This window comes from Arabidopsis thaliana, chromosome 2 (genome assembly GCF_000001735.4).
Source record: "Arabidopsis thaliana chromosome 2, partial sequence".
NCBI lineage: Eukaryota > Viridiplantae > Streptophyta > Magnoliopsida > Brassicales > Brassicaceae > Arabidopsis > Arabidopsis thaliana.
In genome coordinates, this window is record NC_003071.7 from 18,974,365 (window position 1) to 18,995,183 (window position 20,819).

General features: G+C 38.6%; 7 protein-coding genes, 1 long non-coding RNA gene and 1 other non-coding gene across 16 annotated transcripts; 6 read left to right on the top strand and 3 right to left on the bottom strand.

Annotated features, from left to right (window-relative positions):
• Positions 1 to 2: 2 nt before the first annotated feature.
• On the bottom strand, positions 3 to 4,697 carry AT2G46200 (U11/U12 small nuclear ribonucleoprotein). Of its 4 annotated transcripts, NM_180117.2 has the most exons (9): positions 2,454 to 4,697; positions 2,128 to 2,337; positions 1,664 to 1,985; positions 1,494 to 1,577; positions 1,356 to 1,421; positions 1,183 to 1,255; positions 786 to 1,099; positions 668 to 708; positions 3 to 593 (listed from the first exon to the last, which is right to left on the bottom strand). In NM_180117.2, the coding sequence occupies exons 2-9, from the start codon at positions 2,280 to 2,282 to the stop codon at positions 500 to 502; spliced, it is 1,149 nt and encodes a 382-aa protein (NP_850448.1). In that variant the 5' UTR covers positions 2,283 to 2,337; positions 2,454 to 4,697; the 3' UTR covers positions 3 to 499. The 4 variants fall into 4 exon arrangements, with proteins under 4 accessions (NP_850448.1, NP_001324669.1, NP_973696.1 ...); NM_001337179.1 differs by having other exon boundaries at positions 668 to 1,099; NM_201967.2 differs by having other exon boundaries at positions 119 to 593; positions 2,128 to 2,486.
• Positions 2,980 to 4,945, top strand: SLD2 (Fatty acid/sphingolipid desaturase). The gene has a single exon (NM_130183.4). It carries the CDS (start codon positions 3,178 to 3,180, stop codon positions 4,525 to 4,527), a length of 1,350 nt encoding a protein of 449 aa, NP_182144.1. The 5' UTR covers positions 2,980 to 3,177; the 3' UTR covers positions 4,528 to 4,945.
• Positions 4,946 to 5,034: 89 nt separating this feature from the next.
• Positions 5,035 to 6,576, top strand: AT2G46220 (DUF2358 family protein (DUF2358)). Its single transcript, NM_130184.3, has 2 exons — positions 5,035 to 5,628; positions 5,806 to 6,576. The coding sequence occupies exons 1-2, from the start codon at positions 5,291 to 5,293 to the stop codon at positions 6,191 to 6,193; spliced, it is 726 nt and encodes a 241-aa protein (NP_566066.1). The 5' UTR covers positions 5,035 to 5,290; the 3' UTR covers positions 6,194 to 6,576.
• A 970-nt stretch (positions 6,577 to 7,546) lies between these two features.
• ABIL1 (ABI-1-like 1) lies at positions 7,547 to 9,928 on the top strand. 3 transcript variants are annotated; one of them, NM_001202827.1, is made up of 9 exons: positions 7,547 to 7,841; positions 8,265 to 8,347; positions 8,428 to 8,578; positions 8,670 to 8,769; positions 8,853 to 8,945; positions 9,075 to 9,123; positions 9,192 to 9,244; positions 9,342 to 9,424; positions 9,555 to 9,879. In NM_001202827.1, the coding sequence occupies exons 1-9, from the start codon at positions 7,749 to 7,751 to the stop codon at positions 9,708 to 9,710; spliced, it is 861 nt and encodes a 286-aa protein (NP_001189756.1). In that variant the 5' UTR covers positions 7,547 to 7,748; the 3' UTR covers positions 9,711 to 9,879. The 3 variants fall into 3 exon arrangements, with proteins under 3 accessions (NP_001189756.1, NP_566067.1, NP_001118534.1); NM_130185.3 differs by having other exon boundaries at positions 7,554 to 7,841; positions 9,039 to 9,123; positions 9,555 to 9,928; NM_001125062.1 differs by having other exon boundaries at positions 7,554 to 7,841; positions 8,853 to 9,123; positions 9,555 to 9,928.
• AT2G09710 lies at positions 7,819 to 8,285 on the bottom strand. Its single transcript, NR_140587.1, has one exon — positions 7,860 to 8,285. It is a non-coding gene; the product is annotated as an other RNA (long non-coding RNA).
• On the bottom strand, positions 9,835 to 11,595 carry AT2G46230 (PIN domain-like family protein). Of its 2 annotated transcripts, NM_130186.5 has the most exons (9): positions 11,416 to 11,595; positions 11,280 to 11,339; positions 11,097 to 11,202; positions 10,902 to 10,944; positions 10,750 to 10,822; positions 10,574 to 10,661; positions 10,378 to 10,434; positions 10,209 to 10,287; positions 9,835 to 10,108 (listed from the first exon to the last, which is right to left on the bottom strand). In NM_130186.5, exons 1-9 carry the CDS (start codon positions 11,484 to 11,486, stop codon positions 10,095 to 10,097), a joined length of 591 nt encoding a protein of 196 aa, NP_566068.1. In that variant the 5' UTR covers positions 11,487 to 11,595; the 3' UTR covers positions 9,835 to 10,094. The 2 variants fall into 2 exon arrangements, with proteins under 2 accessions (NP_566068.1, NP_001078068.1); NM_001084599.1 differs by having other exon boundaries at positions 9,837 to 10,108; positions 10,209 to 10,434.
• Positions 11,596 to 11,768: 173 nt separating this feature from the next.
• BAG6 (BCL-2-associated athanogene 6) lies at positions 11,769 to 15,856 on the top strand. Its single transcript, NM_130187.4, has 3 exons — positions 11,769 to 11,992; positions 12,187 to 14,153; positions 14,264 to 15,856. The coding sequence occupies exons 2-3, from the start codon at positions 12,222 to 12,224 to the stop codon at positions 15,461 to 15,463; spliced, it is 3,132 nt and encodes a 1,043-aa protein (NP_182147.1). The 5' UTR covers positions 11,769 to 11,992; positions 12,187 to 12,221; the 3' UTR covers positions 15,464 to 15,856.
• A 950-nt stretch (positions 15,857 to 16,806) lies between these two features.
• Positions 16,807 to 19,007, top strand: AT2G46250 (myosin heavy chain-like protein). Of its 2 annotated transcripts, none has more exons than NM_130188.4 (3): positions 16,807 to 17,312; positions 17,607 to 17,723; positions 17,839 to 19,007. In NM_130188.4, the coding sequence occupies exons 1-3, from the start codon at positions 17,022 to 17,024 to the stop codon at positions 18,835 to 18,837; spliced, it is 1,407 nt and encodes a 468-aa protein (NP_182148.1). In that variant the 5' UTR covers positions 16,807 to 17,021; the 3' UTR covers positions 18,838 to 19,007. The 2 variants fall into 2 exon arrangements, with proteins under 2 accessions (NP_182148.1, NP_001323525.1); NM_001337181.1 differs by having other exon boundaries at positions 17,393 to 17,723; positions 17,839 to 18,963.
• Positions 19,008 to 20,267: 1,260 nt separating this feature from the next.
• MIR159c lies at positions 20,268 to 20,492 on the top strand. Its single transcript, NR_140782.1, has one exon. It is a non-coding gene; the product is annotated as a microRNA ath-MIR159c precursor (primary transcript).
• Positions 20,493 to 20,819: the final 327 nt, after the last annotated feature.

Below are 20,819 nucleotides of genomic sequence, written 5' to 3' on the forward strand. Positions count from 1 at the left end.
TTCTTTAAGATATGATATAGAAGAGAGGGCTTTCAAATAAACTCACCTCAAAACAGGTTTAACTTATTTTCGGGGAAATTTAATCTGCAAATAATTGATCAATTGTTAAATGTTATGGGACGACTTGAGGACGGTTTTAATGCTCTACAATTGACTATTTACCAGATGGTGTGTAAAGTTTGAAAAATTAACAAGGATCCAAAACTAAGTATATTGATGCTTAACTCATTGAAGGTTGAAATTCCAGTGACAAGTGACGTATTTAAAATGTGTACTTGAATATAAGTTGCCACTAATGTGAAACACGAATTCCAGTGGTAAGAATTGGTTCTACAATGACGTTGTCATCGAGGATTAAGATATCGCTAAAGACTTGTTCTGTTCTTGATTATTAAACTTGTGATCTGTTTCTGTTTCAAAACAGAGGCAAATGACCAAATCGCATAATCTTGAGTAAAGGGTGTTGCATGAAACCAGTATCCTAGAATCCTAACAGCGACTAACTAAGATCTCTTTTGGGAGTATTAACAAGACAAGAAGCCCAAATCTCATTAGCTGGTGGCGACGGCTGGACCCAGTGTCCAGGAATCCGGCTGTATATAGACATCAAAACATTTAGCAAAACATCAAAAGCGCTAAATTATGAAATATTGTTTTGGTAACTTACCTTCCTCCGGCACTCAGATATGCATCCCATTCTCTTCTGATCTATATTACCAGAAACCAGCTGAATCACTTCTTTAAGATATGATATAGAAGAGATAGGGCTTTTACATAAAACTCACCTCAATAAGTCTACCCATGTCGATATTACTTCCGTAGTAGTAGTGATAGACCTCGACTGGTAAATTCGATATATTGTCGCAACCATTGTCAGGAGCTTTCATAGTCCTTTCACAAGAAGCTGCATTAGTATTGCTATCTTTATCTGTGTCGTTGTTGGTTTTGTTACTGGTAGTGAGAGTAGTGTTCTCCTCAGAGGCAATGACATGCTCTTCGGTCTCTGTGTTGATTAGGGACTGAGCTTGGTTTTCCTCTTGCTCCACTGCAGCACGAACACTCTCGAAAAACTTGTCATCTTCTTCGGGAAGGAAATGTCCTGCATAGTGTACATATAACCCATTTACTTAAGTCAGTCTCTGGTATCAGAACGCATTGTACCACATCAGGTTATTGACATACCTTGCTTCTTTAGTTTTTCAATTCTTAGGGAACGTAACTCTTGCATTTCCTCAACAATCAGAGCTAGTTCAAGCTGAAACATTGAATCCATGAGATGAATTGTAAAAGAATTTCTATGAAACCTTATTAGAGTTCCCATTAGATAATGTCTGAGATGGCTTTAGAAGTCTCACCTCGGGTTCTAGTCTCTTTCGCTCACGTTTTGCCTTGATCTTCTCAATTGCCTTCATCTCATCAACCTAAAAACATATAAGACCCCGTCAGATATCAAAACGAGGAACATGTGAATTCCACACAGTGATGTTCATAACCTTTCTATTTGCCATGTCCTTGGCCATTTCCTTTTCCCTCCATTCATCTGCCTCTCGATCAGCTTGTTCAAATCTTTCAGGCTCCTGAAACCATTTAGACAGGATGATAGAGTTAATAACTCAACTACTGCGACACTGCAATATAAGCTAAACAGAGCAAACAAATCCACCTTAGCACGCATCTCTGCAGCACACCGTCTCTTTCGTTTCTTCCACAGTTTGTTCCTTATTGATTTCTTCATTTTGCAAGTCAATCTTACTGCTGCAGATTTCTCTTCCCATGGACTATTCTCATCAACAACGAACCTAAAAGGCTCAAGCTGTGCTCTCAAGGTAGACATCAAGGAGTTAGCAGCATCCACTGAAAGCATTTCCTGCTGTCCCAAATCCATCTTTCTAGCCTCTAAATACTCTACTCCCGAATCTTGTACTGCATTTTCCACAGAACCTTTGGCGTCTTTGATCATCTTCAATGCTTCCAGTTCTTTCTCCCTAAATATACCCCAGCTTATAAGAATTCACCAACAATGAACTAGATTGTGATTCACTATCTATAACTATACCCAGAAATCGAAACTCCGATACTCAATTGATTCATTAACACAACTATACAACTTCATGTGGCTTTACTTACATTGATTTAGCCAGGTTAAGCGTATCTTGAAGTTGTTTAAGCTGATCGGTTATGTTCTTTGTATTCCAAAACATACCACAACGAGGCGGGTCTGGAGGTAACATCGGAGCCCAGTGGAACGGAGGATTTGGAGGCTGAAAATTCGCCGGATTCATCCTGGAGACCCTCTTACCAGAAAACCCCAAAATCCAGCGATTTCAGTTCCACAACCTAATGTGAGACTCAGCAACGAAAACAAAAAATATGGATATATGGAAGTTAGCTTATAGATTAAAAAATCACTACCAACATGGAAGTTGATAATCGTGAGACTAACTGAGACTTACAGATAGATAATTTCTACGGAGGAGACTTTGCCGAGATCCGACGCCGGCAAAAGCAAAACAGAGCGCGCGAGGTTGAGAAGATGCTTATGAAATAATTGGGCTTTAAATTTATACACTTTGGCCCATTAGGAAAAATATAAGCCCATTTAAAAGGTTTTGTATCCGCCACTAAAGTTCATTGAATCACAAAAATAGGATGCTAATTTTTAAAGTTTAGAACTAACAGTACTTTTCCACTTTTTCCTGCTTTTGTGATTTTATTCTGTTATTGACAACTTTAAAGTTGCTCTTGAGGATACTCTAGTTTTTCTGAGTCAACCACTAAAAGAAATTGATAGACCCACCCAAACTAATGACAAATTGACATATTAACATGTAAGACAACCTTGTCAAATGTCACTGGAGTTTTCCTCTAATCAACAATTCCATTTATAGAGTTAAAAGGTAATTAAAACCAGTGGATTTTTTATTGCTTAACCATTTAAAACGGTTCTAAAAATAAAACACAAGTGTCAAAGATTCGAACATCGATTCCAAAACAGTAAACAAACAAAAAACACACACACAAATATAAGGAAGAGAAGGCGTAGAATCGATTCAGAATCTGTGAATTACGAATCCATAGAGAGAAAGGTTTTGCATTTGCAACCTTTCTCAAATTGGGTTCTGTGCATTTCCTTGCACTTTGGATAATAGGAACTAAATCTCTTTCTCTGGTTCATCAATGGCGGATCAAACGAAGAAGAGATACGTTACAAGCGAGGATTTGAAAAAACACAACAAACCTGGAGATTTATGGATTTCGATTCAAGGTAAAGTTTACGACGTTTCCGATTGGGTTAAATCTCATCCCGGAGGCGAAGCAGCGATTCTCAATCTCGCCGGCCAAGACGTCACCGACGCGTTCATCGCTTACCATCCCGGAACCGCATGGCACCACTTAGAAAAGCTTCACAATGGCTATCACGTGAGAGACCACCACGTGTCAGACGTCTCACGTGACTACCGTCGTTTAGCCGCCGAGTTCTCCAAACGCGGCCTCTTCGACAAAAAAGGTCACGTGACTCTTTACACACTCACGTGCGTCGGCGTCATGCTCGCGGCGGTTCTCTACGGCGTTTTGGCGTGTACCAGCATCTGGGCTCACCTCATCTCCGCCGTTTTACTCGGTCTCCTCTGGATCCAAAGCGCTTACGTCGGCCACGATTCCGGTCACTACACGGTGACGTCAACCAAACCGTGTAACAAACTAATCCAGCTTCTCTCCGGTAACTGTCTCACCGGCATCTCAATCGCGTGGTGGAAATGGACGCACAACGCTCACCACATCGCTTGTAACAGCCTTGACCACGATCCGGATCTACAACACATCCCGATCTTCGCCGTCTCTACAAAATTCTTCAATTCGATGACGTCACGTTTCTATGGCAGGAAATTAACATTCGATCCTCTAGCTCGATTCTTAATCAGCTACCAACACTGGACATTTTACCCAGTAATGTGCGTCGGAAGAATCAACCTCTTCATCCAAACATTCCTATTGCTATTCTCGAAACGCCACGTCCCAGATCGGGCCTTGAACATCGCCGGAATTTTAGTTTTCTGGACATGGTTCCCTCTCTTAGTCTCGTTCCTTCCGAATTGGCAAGAGAGATTCATCTTCGTCTTCGTGAGCTTCGCCGTCACGGCGATTCAACATGTTCAGTTCTGTTTAAACCATTTCGCAGCAGATGTGTATACCGGTCCACCAAACGGAAACGATTGGTTTGAGAAACAAACCGCCGGTACGCTTGATATATCGTGTAGATCGTTTATGGATTGGTTCTTTGGTGGATTGCAGTTTCAGTTAGAGCATCATTTGTTTCCTCGGCTTCCTCGTTGTCATCTCCGGACAGTATCGCCGGTGGTTAAGGAGCTTTGTAAGAAGCATAATCTACCGTATAGGAGTCTTTCGTGGTGGGAAGCTAATGTGTGGACGATTAGGACTTTGAAGAACGCGGCGATTCAAGCTAGAGATGCGACTAATCCTGTGTTGAAGAACTTGCTTTGGGAAGCTGTGAACACGCATGGCTAAAAAGGTGTTTCGTTTGTCGAGTACTTTTTAATTAGATTGAACTGTTTTAGGTGTAACTCTACCGTGATAAAAAACTACATATTTATTTTGATTTTCTGCTGAGTTTATAATTTTCTAATCGCTAAGCCTAAGAATCTATTTTTGATAAACAAATTTGTCAGACATGCGTGCTTGTTCTACGTTTAAGACGGATCGTGCGGGTCTAATATACATGACAAAGTACTCCACCGAAAAACCCGAGCTTTTGAACCAAATTGTTTGAGTTCACGTCAATGTAAAGTTTTATCTGGAAGGGTTCATGCTTATTATACAACAAATGAAAGAACATTTTGCCAAATGAATTTGGAGTTTAGGAAGAAAACAAAAAACTAGTTGGGCCTCTTTGAAACCGTTTCATACACACAGATATAAGTGAGGCTTCCTATAATTATTTTTGTAATCAAATTATAATAATGAATGGGCTTTACTTAAAGGTACGTGAAGCCCTAACCATAAATGGACCGTCATATAATTTCAATTTTGGGATAATCATCAGAACCTTCAACGAGTCATTGTCGTTGAAGAATTGAAGATGACAAGTCCGAGAATCGTTATCCATGCGGACTTGAAAAATTATCCTTAGGAGATTTTTCCTGACCTATCCTCGCGTCGCGCCTTCTTGTCTTCTCTCTCAATCCAGCATATTCCTACGCAAATCCCTTATCGTTTTCATGTTTGTCCTGGTTTAAATCTTCAATCTCCTACCCGGTCTTTTCATCCTCCGATGGCATTCCTTGTTCGTTCGCCGGAGATACCCACCGTCTCGGCGAGAATCTTCTCCGATGCGAATTCGAGTGTTATTAGTCATGTGTTTATGAGGAGGAAGGCTACGGTTTCGGCGATTGACGCCAGAGATTTGCCTGGTGTTAAGAATCCGAAATCGAGATTGTACTGGCAATTCTCAGCTCCGGTGAAAGAAGACTACAAGATTAGCAGAGAGGAGGAAGAAGAAGAAGAAGAAGATAAGCAGAGTTACTACGTGAATATGGGTCACGCCGTTCGTAGTATCAGAGAAGAGTTTCCTTTGTTGTTCTACAAAGAGCTTAATTTTGACATTTACAGGTTTGATGAAGATTCTCGATTTAAATTGAACTGCTCTTTGATTAGCTTTCTCAAAGAATCTTTTTGCTTCAGAGTCATGCTTATATCCCAAATTTGATCTGTTCTTGGTTAGGTTTCTTAGAGAATGATCTGTTTTATCAGTTGGTGATTAGCTCTTTCTCTTGTCTAATTTCGCAGGGATGATATTGTTTTCAAAGACCCTATGAACACTTTCATGGGAATTGATAACTACAAATCCATATTTGGGGCCTTACGTTTCCATGGAAGGATCTTCTTCAGAGCACTATGTGTGGACATTGTTAGTGTTTGGCAACCCACAGAGAACACTCTGATGATACGATGGACTGTTCATGGAATTCCTCGTGGTCCGTGGGAGACTCGTGGTCGATTCGATGGTACTTCTGAGTATAAATTCGATAAGAATGGCAAGATTTATGAGCATAAAGTCGATAACATAGCCATTAATTCGCCTCCAAAGTTTCAAATGCTCACTGTTCAAGAGCTTGTTGAAGCCATTAGCTGCCCTTCGACTCCCAAGCCGACCTACTTTGAGTTCGGAGATTGATTCATCATCATCGTCTGAAACATCATGCTGGTGTTATGTATACTAGTAGTCTTTTGTGTGGTTATAAATAGAGTGGTACTGTAATATAGATGAAGAAGGAACGATTTAAAATAAACCCAATAGCATGAATACATTACACGCTTTTTTTGCGTATAATAATCAATAAAACGCCTATATGTACATAAATTTGTAAAATAACAGTATAGCATCATGATACATAAATATGTTGACTTTGATTACTATTATATTTTGATTCAAAAATATTGACAAGTCACTGCAACTCCATGAGGCACCGAAACTAGTAAGCCTGGTTGTGGAACTTGGTCCACGAAGTCGTGTTGACGGTAGATGTCAAAAAGAGTTGACAAGGCAGTTAAGCAAGGTGTGAAGAAGTTGAATTTCAAGACTAAATGTAAGTACAACCATAGCTACTTTGAACATTTCTTGCCTTTACCGCAATCTCCTCAAGCGACTGAGCTACAGGCTTGAAATTAAATTCGAGCAACTCGTACATTTGTGTATATCCATACTTTGACAAAAGCTTTTTATTTATAGAATATGATTTATACAGCCTACATTTGTGTATATCCATAATTTAATCTTAAAAAAAACGCATATTTTTCTAAATAGAAATTCGAATTATATAACATGAAGACAACATTGGCACAAACCAAAGAAAAAAACTTGTTTGGTCATTTACGGCTGTCTTTTAATTCACCTGAACAGAATCATTGAAAGCAAATGGCAAAAATGATTTGTAAGACTAAAGTTGGGGCCAATGATTTTTGCCCAGTAAAACCATGATGGACCCATGGGCCTTTGCACGTGCAGGTCCGTTTTGACAGCTAGTCCACACGTGTGGATCTCATGTGAATGAAGCTGGCTTAATGCTGACGTGTCCGCCAGCGTTACTTTTTCATGCAACTTGCCGGAGTCAATTATAAAATCCAGTTGACCGGTCCTTTTGGCAAGGCTAGTTCCGTCATTTCAAATCCTATAGATCCACCTCCGTTTACTTTAAATGCTTGCATAGAATCTAACCACAAACACATAAATAATTTAATGTGTTATCAACAACCGCAATTAAAGCAGCATATACAAAGACATGTGATTTTTTTTACGGGAGTATTTTTAATGTATACTCGACAAAAATATTAAGTTAATGTCCTTTCAAATTATGCTGTATTAATTTTGTAATTCAGAGGTATCTTATAGTATGATCAAATTATTAATTAATCTTGTTTTTTTATGTGTTCATAATAACTTATTTAAGAGAATTATATTCAAAAAAAAAAAAAACATAGTGCGTCTTTCCCAAAGTCGTTTTCTTCTATACACCTTTTTTAATAACTCTGGAAGCAAAAATGGCATAAGAGTCCTTTGGATTTGGAATCGCTTCTACTTCACTCTCACCTTCCTCCTATTCTCTCTCTCTTTCTATGTCAAGTTAGCTTAGCCGTCTCACCAGAAAGCTAACCTTACCTCACAAACATTGATTGTGTTACACTAATCTCTTAAATAGAGAGCCGTAATTTCTACACACTCTGATCGCTAGATGGAAACGGAGATATCAGGAATGGATAATCCAGCTATGACCTTGGACGAGGTTTCCATGGAACGCAACAAGAGCTTCGTTAAGGCATTGCAGGTTCCTTATTATCTATCTCTCTGTTACTAGTTCTTCCTTGTCCACATTTTTTTGTTGGTTCTGATCAGTTAGATTCTGTAGAAATTAAGAGCTATGATCACAATAAACTTGGTTTAGTTGAGGCAGATCCATGATCTCGTTGTAGGCTAGGCTAATATACATGTTGGTAAAAACTTTAAAAGTCTTGTTGGCTGTAAATTTTGTGGATTAAGTTTATTGATGGGACCAAGATGATGATTGTCGGTTAGTGTGTTACTACTGTCTTCAAGATTTGAATCTGGTTCTCTTGGAATTATCAAGACAGACTATGGCATGACTTAGCTACCTAGAGACGACGACTCAAGAATCTTCTGATTTGTTTGTTGGTTTTGTTTGGCTTATTACAAATGTTATTTTTACTTTGGCCTTTATTGTATGTAACAGGAGCTCAAGAACTTGAGGCCTCAACTTTATTCAGCTGCTGATTACTGTGAAAAGTCTTATCTTCATAGCGAGCAAAAGCAAATGTAAGTAACCTCCTTAATTTTACTCTACTAGTAGCTTTGAATGACATTTCTTCTCTTTACATTATTACCTTTCTGTTTAGGGTATTGGACAATTTGAAAGACTACACTGTGAAGGCTCTAGTTAATGCTGTTGATCACCTTGGAACTGTAGCTTCCAAGCTTACTGATCTTTTTGATCACCAAAATTCAGACATATCAACTATGGAAATGAGAGCTTCTTGTGTTAGCCAGGTAACTAAACTCTCTCACACACTTCTCTATTTATTTATCTTACCTTTTCTAGGCAATCTCCCTTAAGGTTTGTGTATGTTCTTTTCATCAGCAACTGCTTACATGCCGGACATATATCGACAAAGAAGGTCTTAGACAGCAACAGCTATTAGCAGTTATCCCATTGCATCACAAGCATTACATTCTTCCCAGTAAGAGTTTTTCTTGTCCCTTGTTAAGATTCTGTTAGTTTACTAGTGAAATCTGATTTCTTTTTTCTCTCGACTGTTGTTAGATTCTGTTAACAAGCGGGTACACTTTAGTCCTCTCAGACGAACTGACACAAGACAGAATCATTACCAAGCTATATCCCGTCTTCAACCTTCAGGTGCAATGTCCTCATCTTTGAGCTTATTAGTTAATAATACAAGCAGTCAAATATCAAACAGTTTAAGTAATATGCTTGGTTTGACTCACTTAGATGCCCCTGCATCGAAATCACTCTCCTGGCATTTAGGCTCAGAGACCAAGTCTACCCTCAAAGGAACATCCACAGTTGCACCAAGGTGAGTTCACAAAAAGCTTTAGTACTGCTTCTCACGTTCTTGATAACTAATACATATTTACTGTGCAGCTCCAAAGATTCAAAAGCTTTCTCAAAGACATCTGGAGTGTTCCATCTCTTAGGTACGAGAAACAGGGAGTCGGGGAAGTATCAAACATAGCATTTCTTCTTAGACAACTCTTGCCAAGAGATTGATGATATACATTGAAACTCATGCAGGTGATGATGAAAACATAGCAAACAAGAAGCCTTTGGCTGGTTCTCAGGTCTCAGGTGTTCCTGCTGCATCCACTGCCCATAAGGTAAAAAAATTTAGAACACATGAAACTAATCTTTCATGAATCGGGCAGTTCATGTAGAAAAATGCAACTGGATTAGTAAGCTGTGTATTTGTAATCATGGTTTTGATGAGACAAGTTTGTGATTCAACAGGATTTGGAGGTTCCGAAACTTCTAACTGCACACAGGTCACTTGATAACAACCCGCGACGAGAGATCATTCAAGCTCCTGTCCGGACAAAGAGTGTTCTTTCTGCGTTCTTTGTTAAACAGAAAACTCCAAAGCTCAAAGCTGGCTATGTCTCGTGAAAACACCAACTCTTTGTACTGAGAAGGAAATTTCAATCTCATACCACGTTTCTTTTACCTTATATAATAACATGTTGATTTTCATGTAATTATCTTAATCACCACATCAACGTACGAAGTCCAGTAAGACATGATTTTGGTCTATCATTAACAAAACTGTGTAATAGATTAAGAATGTGTTTTTAGAATGTAAAAGCTTAATAAAGATTTCTGTTGAGTTATTAATTAACATTGTATCAAATTAACAACAGAGAAACCAACATAGAGAACAAAATGGCTCACAACATAGCCATTCCAACTCAGTTGATTCAGCGCGTAAACCGATACCAACTCAGGCTTGAGGCTTCAGGGCTTCATGGAATTCATAAGGTCTCTAATAAATTATCAGTACCTTGGAGCTGCACCAAAAAAAAACAGCCAAAGGTTACAAAAGCGAATTCACATAGTCTAATACCATAGTAGCAGTAGATTCAGATGTCTCAGCCGGAAGATACATACCTCCACCAAGTGTAGCTTCAGGCAACTTCTCTATTGAGTACTTGCGATTAGTCACATACATGATGGGCACACCAGGAATCTGCAAACAAACATAGAAAAAAGTTGATAATATCCAAAGACTTCAGCCATGGATATAAACAAGAGCACTGATACAACAAACTATCTTTACCTTTCGAATCCTTCGCTTTAAGTCTCTATCACATGTAGCCACTATGAAGCATTTATGCTGTATATTATGAGAAATGAATATTACAGAAACATACAAAAGATAAAATGTATACACCAAGAACCATGGGACCAGAGCATCGGTATATCATTTCAGAGTCTTGAATACAAAGTTCAACAAGCCGGGAACGATGTATTACCTGAGTAACTCTGTCAACGAGACAGTCATCAGCATATGTCCCTTTGTGTATACAAGGTAGTCTTTCGAAGTGAGGATCTTTCGCAATCCTACCAAATATTATAGTAAACCAATTACGAATCCACGAAACAAAACCATAAACAGAAAAGCCTTGTTCAAAAAGTCTAAAAGATTTACCTTAGAGCTACACGATACTTCTGACCTAACTTCTCTAACTCAGCCATGACACAATCCGTGATACAAGGAGTGCCTTCAAACCAGAAACAATTACAGGTGGTTAACAAGAGAGAGAACCTATATAGACCTATCAAAATCTTTAAGTAACTCACAATTTGCGTACAGACAGTCTCTCATTCCCTTCTCAAGATCGATCTATTAGATACACCAGAGCAAAATAAGTCAAAAAGGATTTCAAACAATGAGAGATTCCAATCAGGTTCACCAAGACTATAAACTCTACAAAGATCGATACACATTCTGATTATAGCTCTGTGATAGAGAAATGCAATTGAAGATGAACCGACCTTATTCTGGATAGAGAAGTTGATGAAGTTAGTATCCACCAAAACACGGTAAGGAGGAACCAATGTAGAGTTGTAAGAAAAGAAAAGCCCTGCAGGAACACTCGGTCTGATCCAAAAACAAATCAAACGAAACCCAAATAATTACAACTTGGCAACGAAAGCTAACAGTGGTAGGAAGCTTACACGTTTCTCGGAAGTTCCGTGAGGTCCTTCTTGTTTGGATTCAGAACCTCTTCCTTGTAACTATATAAATAAAAACAAAACTAAGAATCTCTTTAAAAAAGGATCAAATTTGAAGGAAGACGAATCGTTTACTCACTGCTTCAAAGCTTTGTGGCTAATCATCTTCTTCACGACAGCAAACTTTTGAGGTTTCTTTGCCTTTCCCATCTTCGAAGCAAAGAGTAACAAAAACCCTAGAACGACGCAGAGAGAAAGACTGGGAAGCTGAATATGCGAGGTCTGAATCGGCGGAGGCTGAGAAGTGGTTTTCGAATTGGGTATCAGAGACGGAGACTAACGCTCAATATACAGCCTAATTATAAGCCCAATAATAAAATAAATGGGCCTAATTTATATGGCCCATAAGCGAAGCGAGTTTCTTAAATCACGTGTTAGTAAAGGTTAAGAAACGAAGAGAAAATTCCAGATTTTTCAAAGTGATGCGAGAATGATCTGGAGAGCAGAAGAAATATCTTTTCCCTCTGAACGTTGTTGTTCGTCTTTCTATAAATCAAGAAATGTCTTTGGATTGTTCACTACCCATAGAAAAAGCTGCAATCATCTGAATCAGAAAGTAATTCGAAGAAGAAATCTGCTTTTTTTAATTGGTGGAGAGAGTGAGAGAGCTTCGCAGGAACTGAGTCATCGGAATTTACGGATCGTTTCTGTTTCGTGTAAGCTCCGTCATTTTCCCTTCTTAGTTTAATGAATAGCTTTGAGAATCTTGAGTTCATTGCTCTTAGTTTAATGAAGATGCGATTGATTTAGTTTGGCAGATTTTGGTGATTGTGGTAACGAAATAATTCTGAATGAACCAAATTCACATTGTATTTTTCTAATGATATATGGATTTGGGTATTTGCTGCAGTTTTACTGGAATTGGTTAAGTGATCTTGATTAAAGATGATGCCTGTGTACATGGATCCATCACAACCATGTCAAATGAGACCACAGGAATACTATTATCAAGGATTTGGTAATAACTCTCAGCATATGGCAATGGATGCTCCACCACCGTGTCATGGAAGCTGCGTTCACGGCAACTTTCCTGCTTACTGGCCTCCTTGTTATCCCCCACAAGTACCGTACCATCAATGCTGCATGAATCGTTCCGCTTTCCATCCTCCTCACGCGTCTTACGCTCCGTCTTGTTACGTTCATCCACCATTTCCAGTTGGTTATCAACCTTGGTTTGATGTTGAGAAGGATGTGCCTGGGAAGCATCACTGCGGGAAATGTTCTTCCCAGATGTGTGATTTGAAGAAAGACAGAGGCGTTGTGATTGAAGAGCATGAGCCTGAGATTGAGAAAGGAGAAGCTGTACTTCCAGTTCGTTCTACTAACTGCCCTTACCCAATTATATGGATTCCTCATGAGAATGCTAGGAATCAGGAATATAGAAGCTCTCTTGGGTTAGGGAAGCATAACCAGCCTCCTGCTGAAGTTAGAGCTCCTGACAATATGACGATTCAGAAAAGTTTTCCTGAATCTTGGCGTGGTTGTTTTCCATTTGATGAGAGCAGCATGAAGTCGTTGGTACAGAATCAAGACAGTAAAAAGGCGCAGAATGGGAAAACCGTGGAAGCCCCGTTTGATATCAGCAAATTCAAATCCTTATTGCAAGGTCAAGACATGAAGGAAGCGCAAATCCAGAAGAACAAGGAAGAGCTGGGACAGCTTACGTATCCTACTTCTTGGGTTCCATCTCGTCGGAAACGAGATGATGTTGAAGCTTCTGAGAGTAGTAATGAAGACAGGAAAAAGATGCAGAATGGGAAAACGGTGGAATACCCGTTTGATATCAGCATGATAAAATCCTTAATCCAGGGTCAAGATGTGAAGGAAGCGCAGAACCAGAAGAACAAGGAAGAGCCTGGACAGGTTCCGTATCCTATTTTTTGGATACCATCTTATGGGAAACGGAAAGATGTTGAAGCTTCTGAGAGTAAGGAGAGTAGTAATGAAGGGCGTAACTTGGAGTCTTGCCCCTCTGATCTCCACAGAAATGAAGGGCAGATAACTCAAGCAAAAGGCAAAGAAGGGAATTTTGAGTGCAATGTACTTTCAGATGCGGAGGAGAAGAGCTCTGTAATAAATATCCCAGTGGCGAACCATCTACAGGAACCAAGAAATATTCCAGTGAAACTATCAGAAAACCATCTGCCTAAACCAACGGAGCCAACCAAAAGGATTGCAAAGAATGAGCCAGTTAAGAGCACAAAAAAAGAGCAGTCTTCGTCATCATCAGAAGCATCCAAGTTGCCTCCGGTTTGTCTGCGTGTTGACCCATTACCGAAAGAGAGAAATGGTGGTTCCAAATCAGTAAGTCATCCTAAACGGATGGAAAAATCTAAGGAGACTAAGATCGCGGCTCCACTGTCCTCCAAGAAGGCTGAATCAAGGACTGTTCCTGAGGCTTGTAATGTAAAATGTGAAGACGCAAACGCAGAAATGAAGATGGCTGAGGGAAGCCTAAACGCATTAAGAACAGAAAAAGGATCAGTTGAGAGCAATTCTAATCTTCAAGAAGAATCAAACGGTGAGATTATTAAACCTTGTGAAGCTAAGGAGAATAGAGAACAGCCTGCAAAGAAGAGCTTTACAGAAGAGGAAGCTGCTAGAATTATCCAATCTATGTACCGTGGATATGACGTGAGAAGATGGGAGCCAATTAAGAAATTGAAGGAGATAGCCACTGTCCGTGAGCAGATGGGAGATGTTAAAAAGCGTATTGAGGCGCTAGAAGCTTCTACTGATCAGCACATTGAAGAGAAGGAGATTGTTGTTAATGGAGAACTGGTGATGAACCTTCTTTTGAAATTGGATGCTGTCGAGGTAATGCATGAAAGACTAATTTCATTGGTTGGCCGAGATAGTTTATCTCAGTATGTACTGCTGTGTAGGATTTTTGCTGACAGTTTCCTATACTGATGTTTATCTTCCAGGGATTGCATCCTAGTATAAGAGAGTTCAGGAAAGCTTTGGCCACAGAGCTCTCAAGCATTCAAGACAAGCTTGACTCCTTGAAAAATAGTTGCGCCAGTGCAGAGAAAGAGGCTGTAAAGGAACAAGTGGAAATTAAATCTCAGCCTAGTGACTCTCCAGTGAACTTGGAGCACTCCCAGCTCACAGAAGAGAACAAAATGGTATCTGACACGAATTTAGAGAAGGTACTTCGTCTGTCTCCCGAGGAACATCCTATGAGCGTCTTGAATAGAACAGATGAAAAACAGGCTGAATCGGCTGCTGAAACAGAAGAGGGATATGGATTGTTTGAAACCCTGGCAACGGATTCTAAGCAAGCTACTGAAAATGCAGCGGCTGCTTCCTCGACAACAATTCCAGAGAAAATTGGAGAGGTTGAGACTGTTGTTCCGGGTAATCCACCGTCAGCTGATGGAAACGGAATGACAGTGACCAACGTAGAGGAAAACAAAGCCATGGTGGTGGAAAGTTTGGAGGAGCCAATAAACGAATTGCCGCAAATGGTGGAAGAGACTGAAACAAACTCCATACGGGACCCGGAGAATGCTAGTGAAGTCTCTGAAGCCGAAACCAACTCATCAGAAAATGAAAACCGAAAAGGAGAAGATGATATTGTATTGCATTCAGAAAAAAATGTCGAGCTCTCAGAGCTACCTGTTGGAGTGATTGACGAGGAAACACAGCCTCTTTCGCAAGATCCATCGTCATCATATACTCGTGAAGGGAATATGACTGCAATGGACCCTAAAACAGCGAGCCAGGAGGAAACAGAAGTTGATCACTCACCCAACAACTCCAAAGGCATTGGCCAACAGACTTCTGAGCCACAAGATGAAAAAGAACAGTCTCCAGAGACCGAAGTCATTGTGAAAGAACAGCCTCTAGAGACAGAAGTTATTTTGAACGAACAGGCTCCGGAACCGGAAATCACTGAACCTGGGATATCAAAAGAAACCAAAAAGCTGATGGAGGAGAACCAGCGATTCAAGGAAACGATGGAGACGTTGGTTAAGGCAGGCAGAGAACAACTAGAAGTCATATCGAAATTAACCAGTCGGGTCAAAAGCCTTGAGAAGAAACTGTCACATAAGAAAAAGACACAGATCAGACGTCGTGCAAGCAAACCAATGTCCGTAAGTCCAACCGATGCCGTATTATGACCCCCATAAACATTGATATGTCTCAATTCCTCATATATTGTATCCATCTCCATCCTATTGAGTACAGAAAAGAGAACGAGAACTCAAAAATTGTCTTAACGAAAATCCAAATATTTGCCTCTCTGTTTTCTTCGACGTTCATGGATAACCTCCTTAAACGACCCATTCGCTCTGACAGATTCGACTAAATTTTGTGTCAAGGCCCAATATATAACTATATAAGGCCCATACAATGATCAACCCATTAGTTATTTCAAATGTTTTTATTATTTATTTCAAATTTTTGCTATAGGTGTAAATTTCATGTATTATTACTTTAATTACATTTAAAATTTGTATCTTTCAAATTTGTTATGGGAGAAAGAAAGAGAATGATTGTGTGGTTTGTGCGGACATAGTGATCCTTTTCATGCCATAACTCACTCTTCGTTTTCTTCTTTCTCATCGTCACGTTAGGTTGTCTCTGAGCCGCCAAATATTCATCTCTTGTGGTCCCGTTCACGTCCCAACGCCATTTACACTCATCTCCGTAACCTCTCTCTTATGTGCTTTCTCATTACAAACAACTAAAATTCTCAAAGATTAACATGTGCAAGAGAAATAACAAGTAATGATATGATCTCATTCTCACCTAATCTATGGTTGAAAAAAAGGAAATGGTGTCAGTATTAGTCATAATAAAGCCTTGGAGTTGTAGACTATAGCATGAAAGGACCAGGAATCTTCAAGCATGGTTATTTTCTGATACGAATGATTTATATTTTAATCGTTTATTAACACCCATTTAACCTCATAATGACTCTATTAGCCTACTCTCAATCCCCAAATTTACTAGCATAATTAACTAATTCAAGGGATTATCTTCACCCACTTGTGTGCATCCATCAAAAGTTAATTTCTTATCTTAGAAATACATTTCATCTAAACCAAACAAATGATATACACTCTCATTTCTATTCATTAGTGTCATTTCTACAATTGTAGCAGTATGTTAACTACTGTAACTATTGTGATCCAAATATACAGTAAAAGGTTGCACCTCTACTGTAACTATTTTAACAAGTTCGCAAAATGTACATAGGAGAAATAGGTTGATTTCCATGGAGAAAAGAAAATAGTAAAAGGTGAAAAAGGTTCACTCACACGCATCCTCTGTCTCTGAGAGATATATTTCCCCTTGCAGTAAATAAAAATCTATGGCTTTGTTGGGAAGAAGAAAAAGTCAGAGTAAACTCGTAATCTTTGTCGGGAGAGAGTAACAGGCTTTTGATGTTGTAACATTATACTACTATTGTTTTAAAAAGCAAAGAATTGTAGTAGTAAGAATTACAATCATACTTAACAACAAATCACGTTTTTCGGGTTTTTGTATAAATAAATGATAAAGCAAGATGGACAAATTTTAAGGATAAGCCATTAATAAGTGATCTGTGAATTTTTAAGGAAAAGACGAAAGAAACAGAGAGAGTCGAGACACAACTGTCTCCAAGAAGACAACCTTCCACAGCTTAAGGGAAACAGAGGTGGAAACAGAGGTGAAAACAGAGCGAGTAAAGAGATGGAGAGAGAGTGTGAAGAAGGAGAAATGGAGAAAAAGCTGAGACGAAGTTTCATGGGCTATACTAGGAGAGCTGGTCCTTCCACTCCTCCACCCACCTGGCGGCTCGAGTTTTCGCCGCCACGAGTCGGAGCGACCAAGGAGTTTTTGGCGAATTCGGAGGACTCTGTCCGGAAATTGTGTGCTGATTTGTGGGAAACTGAACAATTCCGGCAAAGAATTGAGCTGCGACGGTGTCGACGAAGGGATTCAGATGTGGAATCGCATTCCCGTAGCCCGCTTCACGATCATGTAAACAATTTTGGCGCTTTTGATTTGCTTGAATGTTTTTGACGGGTTTATGTAGGGTTTTAGTCTTCTTGTTTTGATAGGTCGTAAAGTTGTGATCTTTACGGTGAGGTTAGAGTATATTCGACCGGAAAAAATCTCATTTTTGCGCAAATTCCACCGAGAAAATCTCAAAGTATTGTTCTTTATGATGTGGTCTTTTGCTCGTCTATGCACAAATTTCATTGGACAAATCTCATGGTCGTAAAGTTGGCTCGTAAGTGTGTTTAGTATTTATATATGAGTTTTAATTTGCAGCCACCAAGCAGAGCTAGCTTGAGGAGGCAAATTGCAGCAACTGATGATTATAGAAATGGTGATCTGTTGCAACCTATCTCTCCTGCAAGTTGCAGCAGCAGCAGCAGTTCATTGCAGGTGAAGAAAACAAAGTTTTTTGCTCTTTGTTCACTCTTAAATTTAACCAAGGAATGCTTTTTAACAATCTTGTTTTGAGCTGGATTTGGTGTGTGTTGGCTTAATGTGCTTGTAGGTTGTGGTGCGTAAGCCAGCGTTTAGTCAGACAGGTTCTTCGGCGGTTAAGTCTGCAAGCTATGGTTTGGGTTCCTCTACAAAGCTTCTCAAGGTGCTAAACCGGATATGGAGTCTCGAAGAACAGAATACTGCTAATATGTCTTTGGTTAGAGCTTTAAAGATGGAGTTGGATGAATGTAGAGCCGAGATTAAGGAGGTTCAGCAACGGAAGAAGCTAAGCGATAGGCCACTGAGGAAGAAAAAAGAAGAAGAAGAGGTAAAAGATGTGTTTCGATCCATAAAGAGGGAGTTAGATGATGAGAGAAAAGTTAGAAAGGAGTCAGAGACTTTGCACCGGAAGCTAACACGAGAGCTTTGTGAAGCGAAGCATTGTTTGTCCAAAGCTTTGAAAGACCTTGAAAAGGAGACACAGGAACGTGTTGTTGTGGAAAATCTCTGCGATGAGTTTGCAAAAGCGGTGAAAGATTATGAAGATAAGGTGAGAAGAATTGGCAAAAAGTCACCGGTGAGTGATAAAGTAATTGTGCAGATTGCAGAAGTGTGGAGTGACCAGAGATTACAAATGAAGCTAGAGGAAGATGATAAAACATTTCTTCTGCGAGCTAAGGAGAAGAGTAGATCACAGTCAAGTAAAGGAAGTGGCTTGAGAGCAAAACCAGATGATTCGGTATCTATGCATCAAAGGGTTTGCCTGAAGGAACTCGAAGAAGGGCTTGAAAAGCGAACAAGAAGAGATAACAAACTGCAGCTTAAGAAGAGCTCAGGCCAAGTTCTTAATCTATCTATGTCTTCGGAAGGAGATAAGATTCATCCAGAGAGTAGTCCAAGGAACGTTGATGATCATGAGAGTCAAGAAAAGTCTAGAACTTTCTCGAAGAATCATCCGAGAAATGTGAATGTGATGATCAGGGAAGATAATCATCGTACTCTCAAGGATAAGCTGATGGAAGCTCGTGTAGAAAGTCGACGTTTACGTTCTTCTTTGAAACCAGAGTGATAATTCCGGTTCGAGCAAATAATTAACTCGTGTCTTCTCATGTATGTTGGATTAATTATTTGGTTGTGGTTAATATTAATGCTCGTTAGTCGTTAAAAAAACTAAATATTTTAATTGTCCCAGTGACAGAAACCAATTTCACATGAAAAAAGGAAAAAGCTAATTTTGTCAACAGTTCACATATATTGACATTGAACACAACTCCGGTTCGACAAAAAAAAAGAACACAACTCCGGTCAACTATTTTTGGCAGTTGTAATTAAGAACAAAAAGATGTAACTTAAAGAAGAGACAATTTAACCGATTAGTTCAAATCTTTGGTCATCAAAAATTCCACAAGTTTTAAGAAGACTGATTGGTGATTAATAAACGTTAAAAAAAAAAAAAAAGCCAAGTCAAAGATGTGTCGGTAATAGCGATTGACCAAACTCTATCTGTTTTAGAGCATCATTAATGGTAGTTTCTTAGCATAATTTTAATATAGTTTTTATGAATATTTTTATAATTGATTTTGAAAATTCTGAAGTTAAAAACTTGGTTAAGAGATTGAAATTTAGGCAATATGCAATGGTGGAATCTTAACTTGGAGTTCTTAAAAAGAAAATTTGAAAAAAAAAATAGAAACATTATAATTTTAAAAAACTTAATAGTTATTACAACTCATAAAATTTAAAACATACATGACATAAAATTTTAAACAAATATGACAAACAATTCTATTTAATACTTAAGTTATCTAAAAATTAAGATTAATTAAATTAAAATATTATATTTAAGACCTAATTTATCTAAGAATTAACTTAAAAAACATTAGATTTGGCTCTTATATAAGAGCTATTCTTAACCATTAATTGAATTATAACATTAAATTTAAGATCTACTTTATCTAAAAACTAACCTAAAAAACTATCAATAATGATGGTCTTACGAATGCCTAGATTCTCTTCAATATACAAAAAGTACGGTTTAGTTATTGTTTGGACATTTGAAATCTAACTAATTCTCTTTTTAGTCTTAATGCAATGGAATTGCAAATACTCCATAAACCATAGTGTTGCACCCTAACCGTATCTCTCTCTAAAAGAGAATCTAGTCAACAAGATTATGTTTAATCTCTAATTAATGACAATAAGATTTACTGCCAAAATAAATAAATAAATAATAATAATAAGATTTACTGCCATTTATTCTTCTATATTTTTCAATTTTTTATTTACACTTGTTCCATAATCGTCCCAAGGAGTAGACTAGGGTTGATGCTCTTTCATCTATAAAACGACTTAACACAACATGTTCTTTCACATCATCATCATAAGCCTCAACAATCCATCACCATACATATTAGATTCTCCCTCTTTCCATAGTTTATTTTTGGTTCGTTTTATTGTAAAAAGATATCAAACTCTTTTTGGGGGACATTCGTTCTTCAAGTGTAACAGAAGGAGCTCCCTTCCTCCAAAACGAAGAGGACAAGATTTGAGGAACTAAAATGCAGAATCTAAGAGTTCATGTCTTCCTCATAGAGAGTGCGCGGTGTTAAAAGCTTGAAGAAAGCACACTTTAAGGGGATTGCACGACCTCTTAGATTCTCCCTCTTTCTCTACATATCATTCTCTTCTCTTCGTTTGGATTGAAGGGAGCTCCTTTTCTTCTTCTCTTAATTAGTCTCTGTTCTTCAAAACTTGGTTTCGATCTAACTTGTTTTCTTTTTCTCTAGTGCATTTTTTTTTTCAGGTTGTCATGTTTATTTGCAGGTGTTTGTGGTTGATGCTTGCATGGAAGCAATATTAATGTTGTTTATTTACGAGAAGACGTTCGTGTGCCAATTTGAAAATATGATATTAATGGAAATACAGATTAAAACTGACAAATGTATAAATATTTCTTGTTCCTTGTTTTAATTTTAACATTAGTCGTGTGTTTGTCGTAAATACGAAGGGGACATTTCACCTAAAAAAAGAAAAAAATATATTCATCAAAAC

Bases quoted from the DNA above. Each gene is read 5' to 3' on its own strand.
- AT2G46220 (NM_130184.3), top strand. From the start codon at position 5,291: ATGGCATTCCTTGTTCGTTCGCCGGAGATACCCACCGTCTCGGCGAGA. The intron at 5,629-5,805 runs GTTTGATGAAGA...CTAATTTCGCAG, and splicing joins CTTAATTTTGACATTTACAG to GGATGATATTGTTTTCAAAG.
- AT2G46200 (NM_180117.2), bottom strand. From the start codon at position 2,282: ATGAATCCGGCGAATTTTCAGCCTCCAAATCCTCCGTTCCACTGGGCT. The intron at 1,986-2,127 runs GTAAGTAAAGCC...GGGTATATTTAG, and splicing joins CTTAACCTGGCTAAATCAAT to GGAGAAAGAACTGGAAGCAT. The intron at 1,100-1,182 runs GTATGTCAATAA...TACACTATGCAG, and splicing joins TGAAAAACTAAAGAAGCAAG to GACATTTCCTTCCCGAAGAA.
- ABIL1 (NM_001125062.1), top strand. From the start codon at position 7,749: ATGGAAACGGAGATATCAGGAATGGATAATCCAGCTATGACCTTGGAC. The intron at 8,579-8,669 runs GTAACTAAACTC...TCTTTTCATCAG, and splicing joins GAGCTTCTTGTGTTAGCCAG to CAACTGCTTACATGCCGGAC. The intron at 8,770-8,852 runs GTAAGAGTTTTT...GACTGTTGTTAG, and splicing joins CAAGCATTACATTCTTCCCA to ATTCTGTTAACAAGCGGGTA.
- BAG6 (NM_130187.4), top strand. From the start codon at position 12,222: ATGATGCCTGTGTACATGGATCCATCACAACCATGTCAAATGAGACCA. The intron at 14,154-14,263 runs GTAATGCATGAA...TTTATCTTCCAG, and splicing joins TGAAATTGGATGCTGTCGAG to GGATTGCATCCTAGTATAAG.
- AT2G46250 (NM_130188.4), top strand. From the start codon at position 17,022: ATGGAGAGAGAGTGTGAAGAAGGAGAAATGGAGAAAAAGCTGAGACGA. The intron at 17,313-17,606 runs GTAAACAATTTT...TTTAATTTGCAG, and splicing joins GTAGCCCGCTTCACGATCAT to CCACCAAGCAGAGCTAGCTT. The intron at 17,724-17,838 runs GTGAAGAAAACA...ATGTGCTTGTAG, and splicing joins GCAGCAGCAGTTCATTGCAG to GTTGTGGTGCGTAAGCCAGC.
- AT2G46230 (NM_130186.5), bottom strand. From the start codon at position 11,486: ATGGGAAAGGCAAAGAAACCTCAAAAGTTTGCTGTCGTGAAGAAGATG. The intron at 10,945-11,096 runs GTCGGTTCATCT...TGTATCTAATAG, and splicing joins ACTTCTCTATCCAGAATAAG to ATCGATCTTGAGAAGGGAAT. The intron at 10,288-10,377 runs GTAAAGATAGTT...GTTTGTTTGCAG, and splicing joins TAAAGCGAAGGATTCGAAAG to ATTCCTGGTGTGCCCATCAT.
- SLD2 (NM_130183.4), top strand. From the start codon at position 3,178: ATGGCGGATCAAACGAAGAAGAGATACGTTACAAGCGAGGATTTGAAA.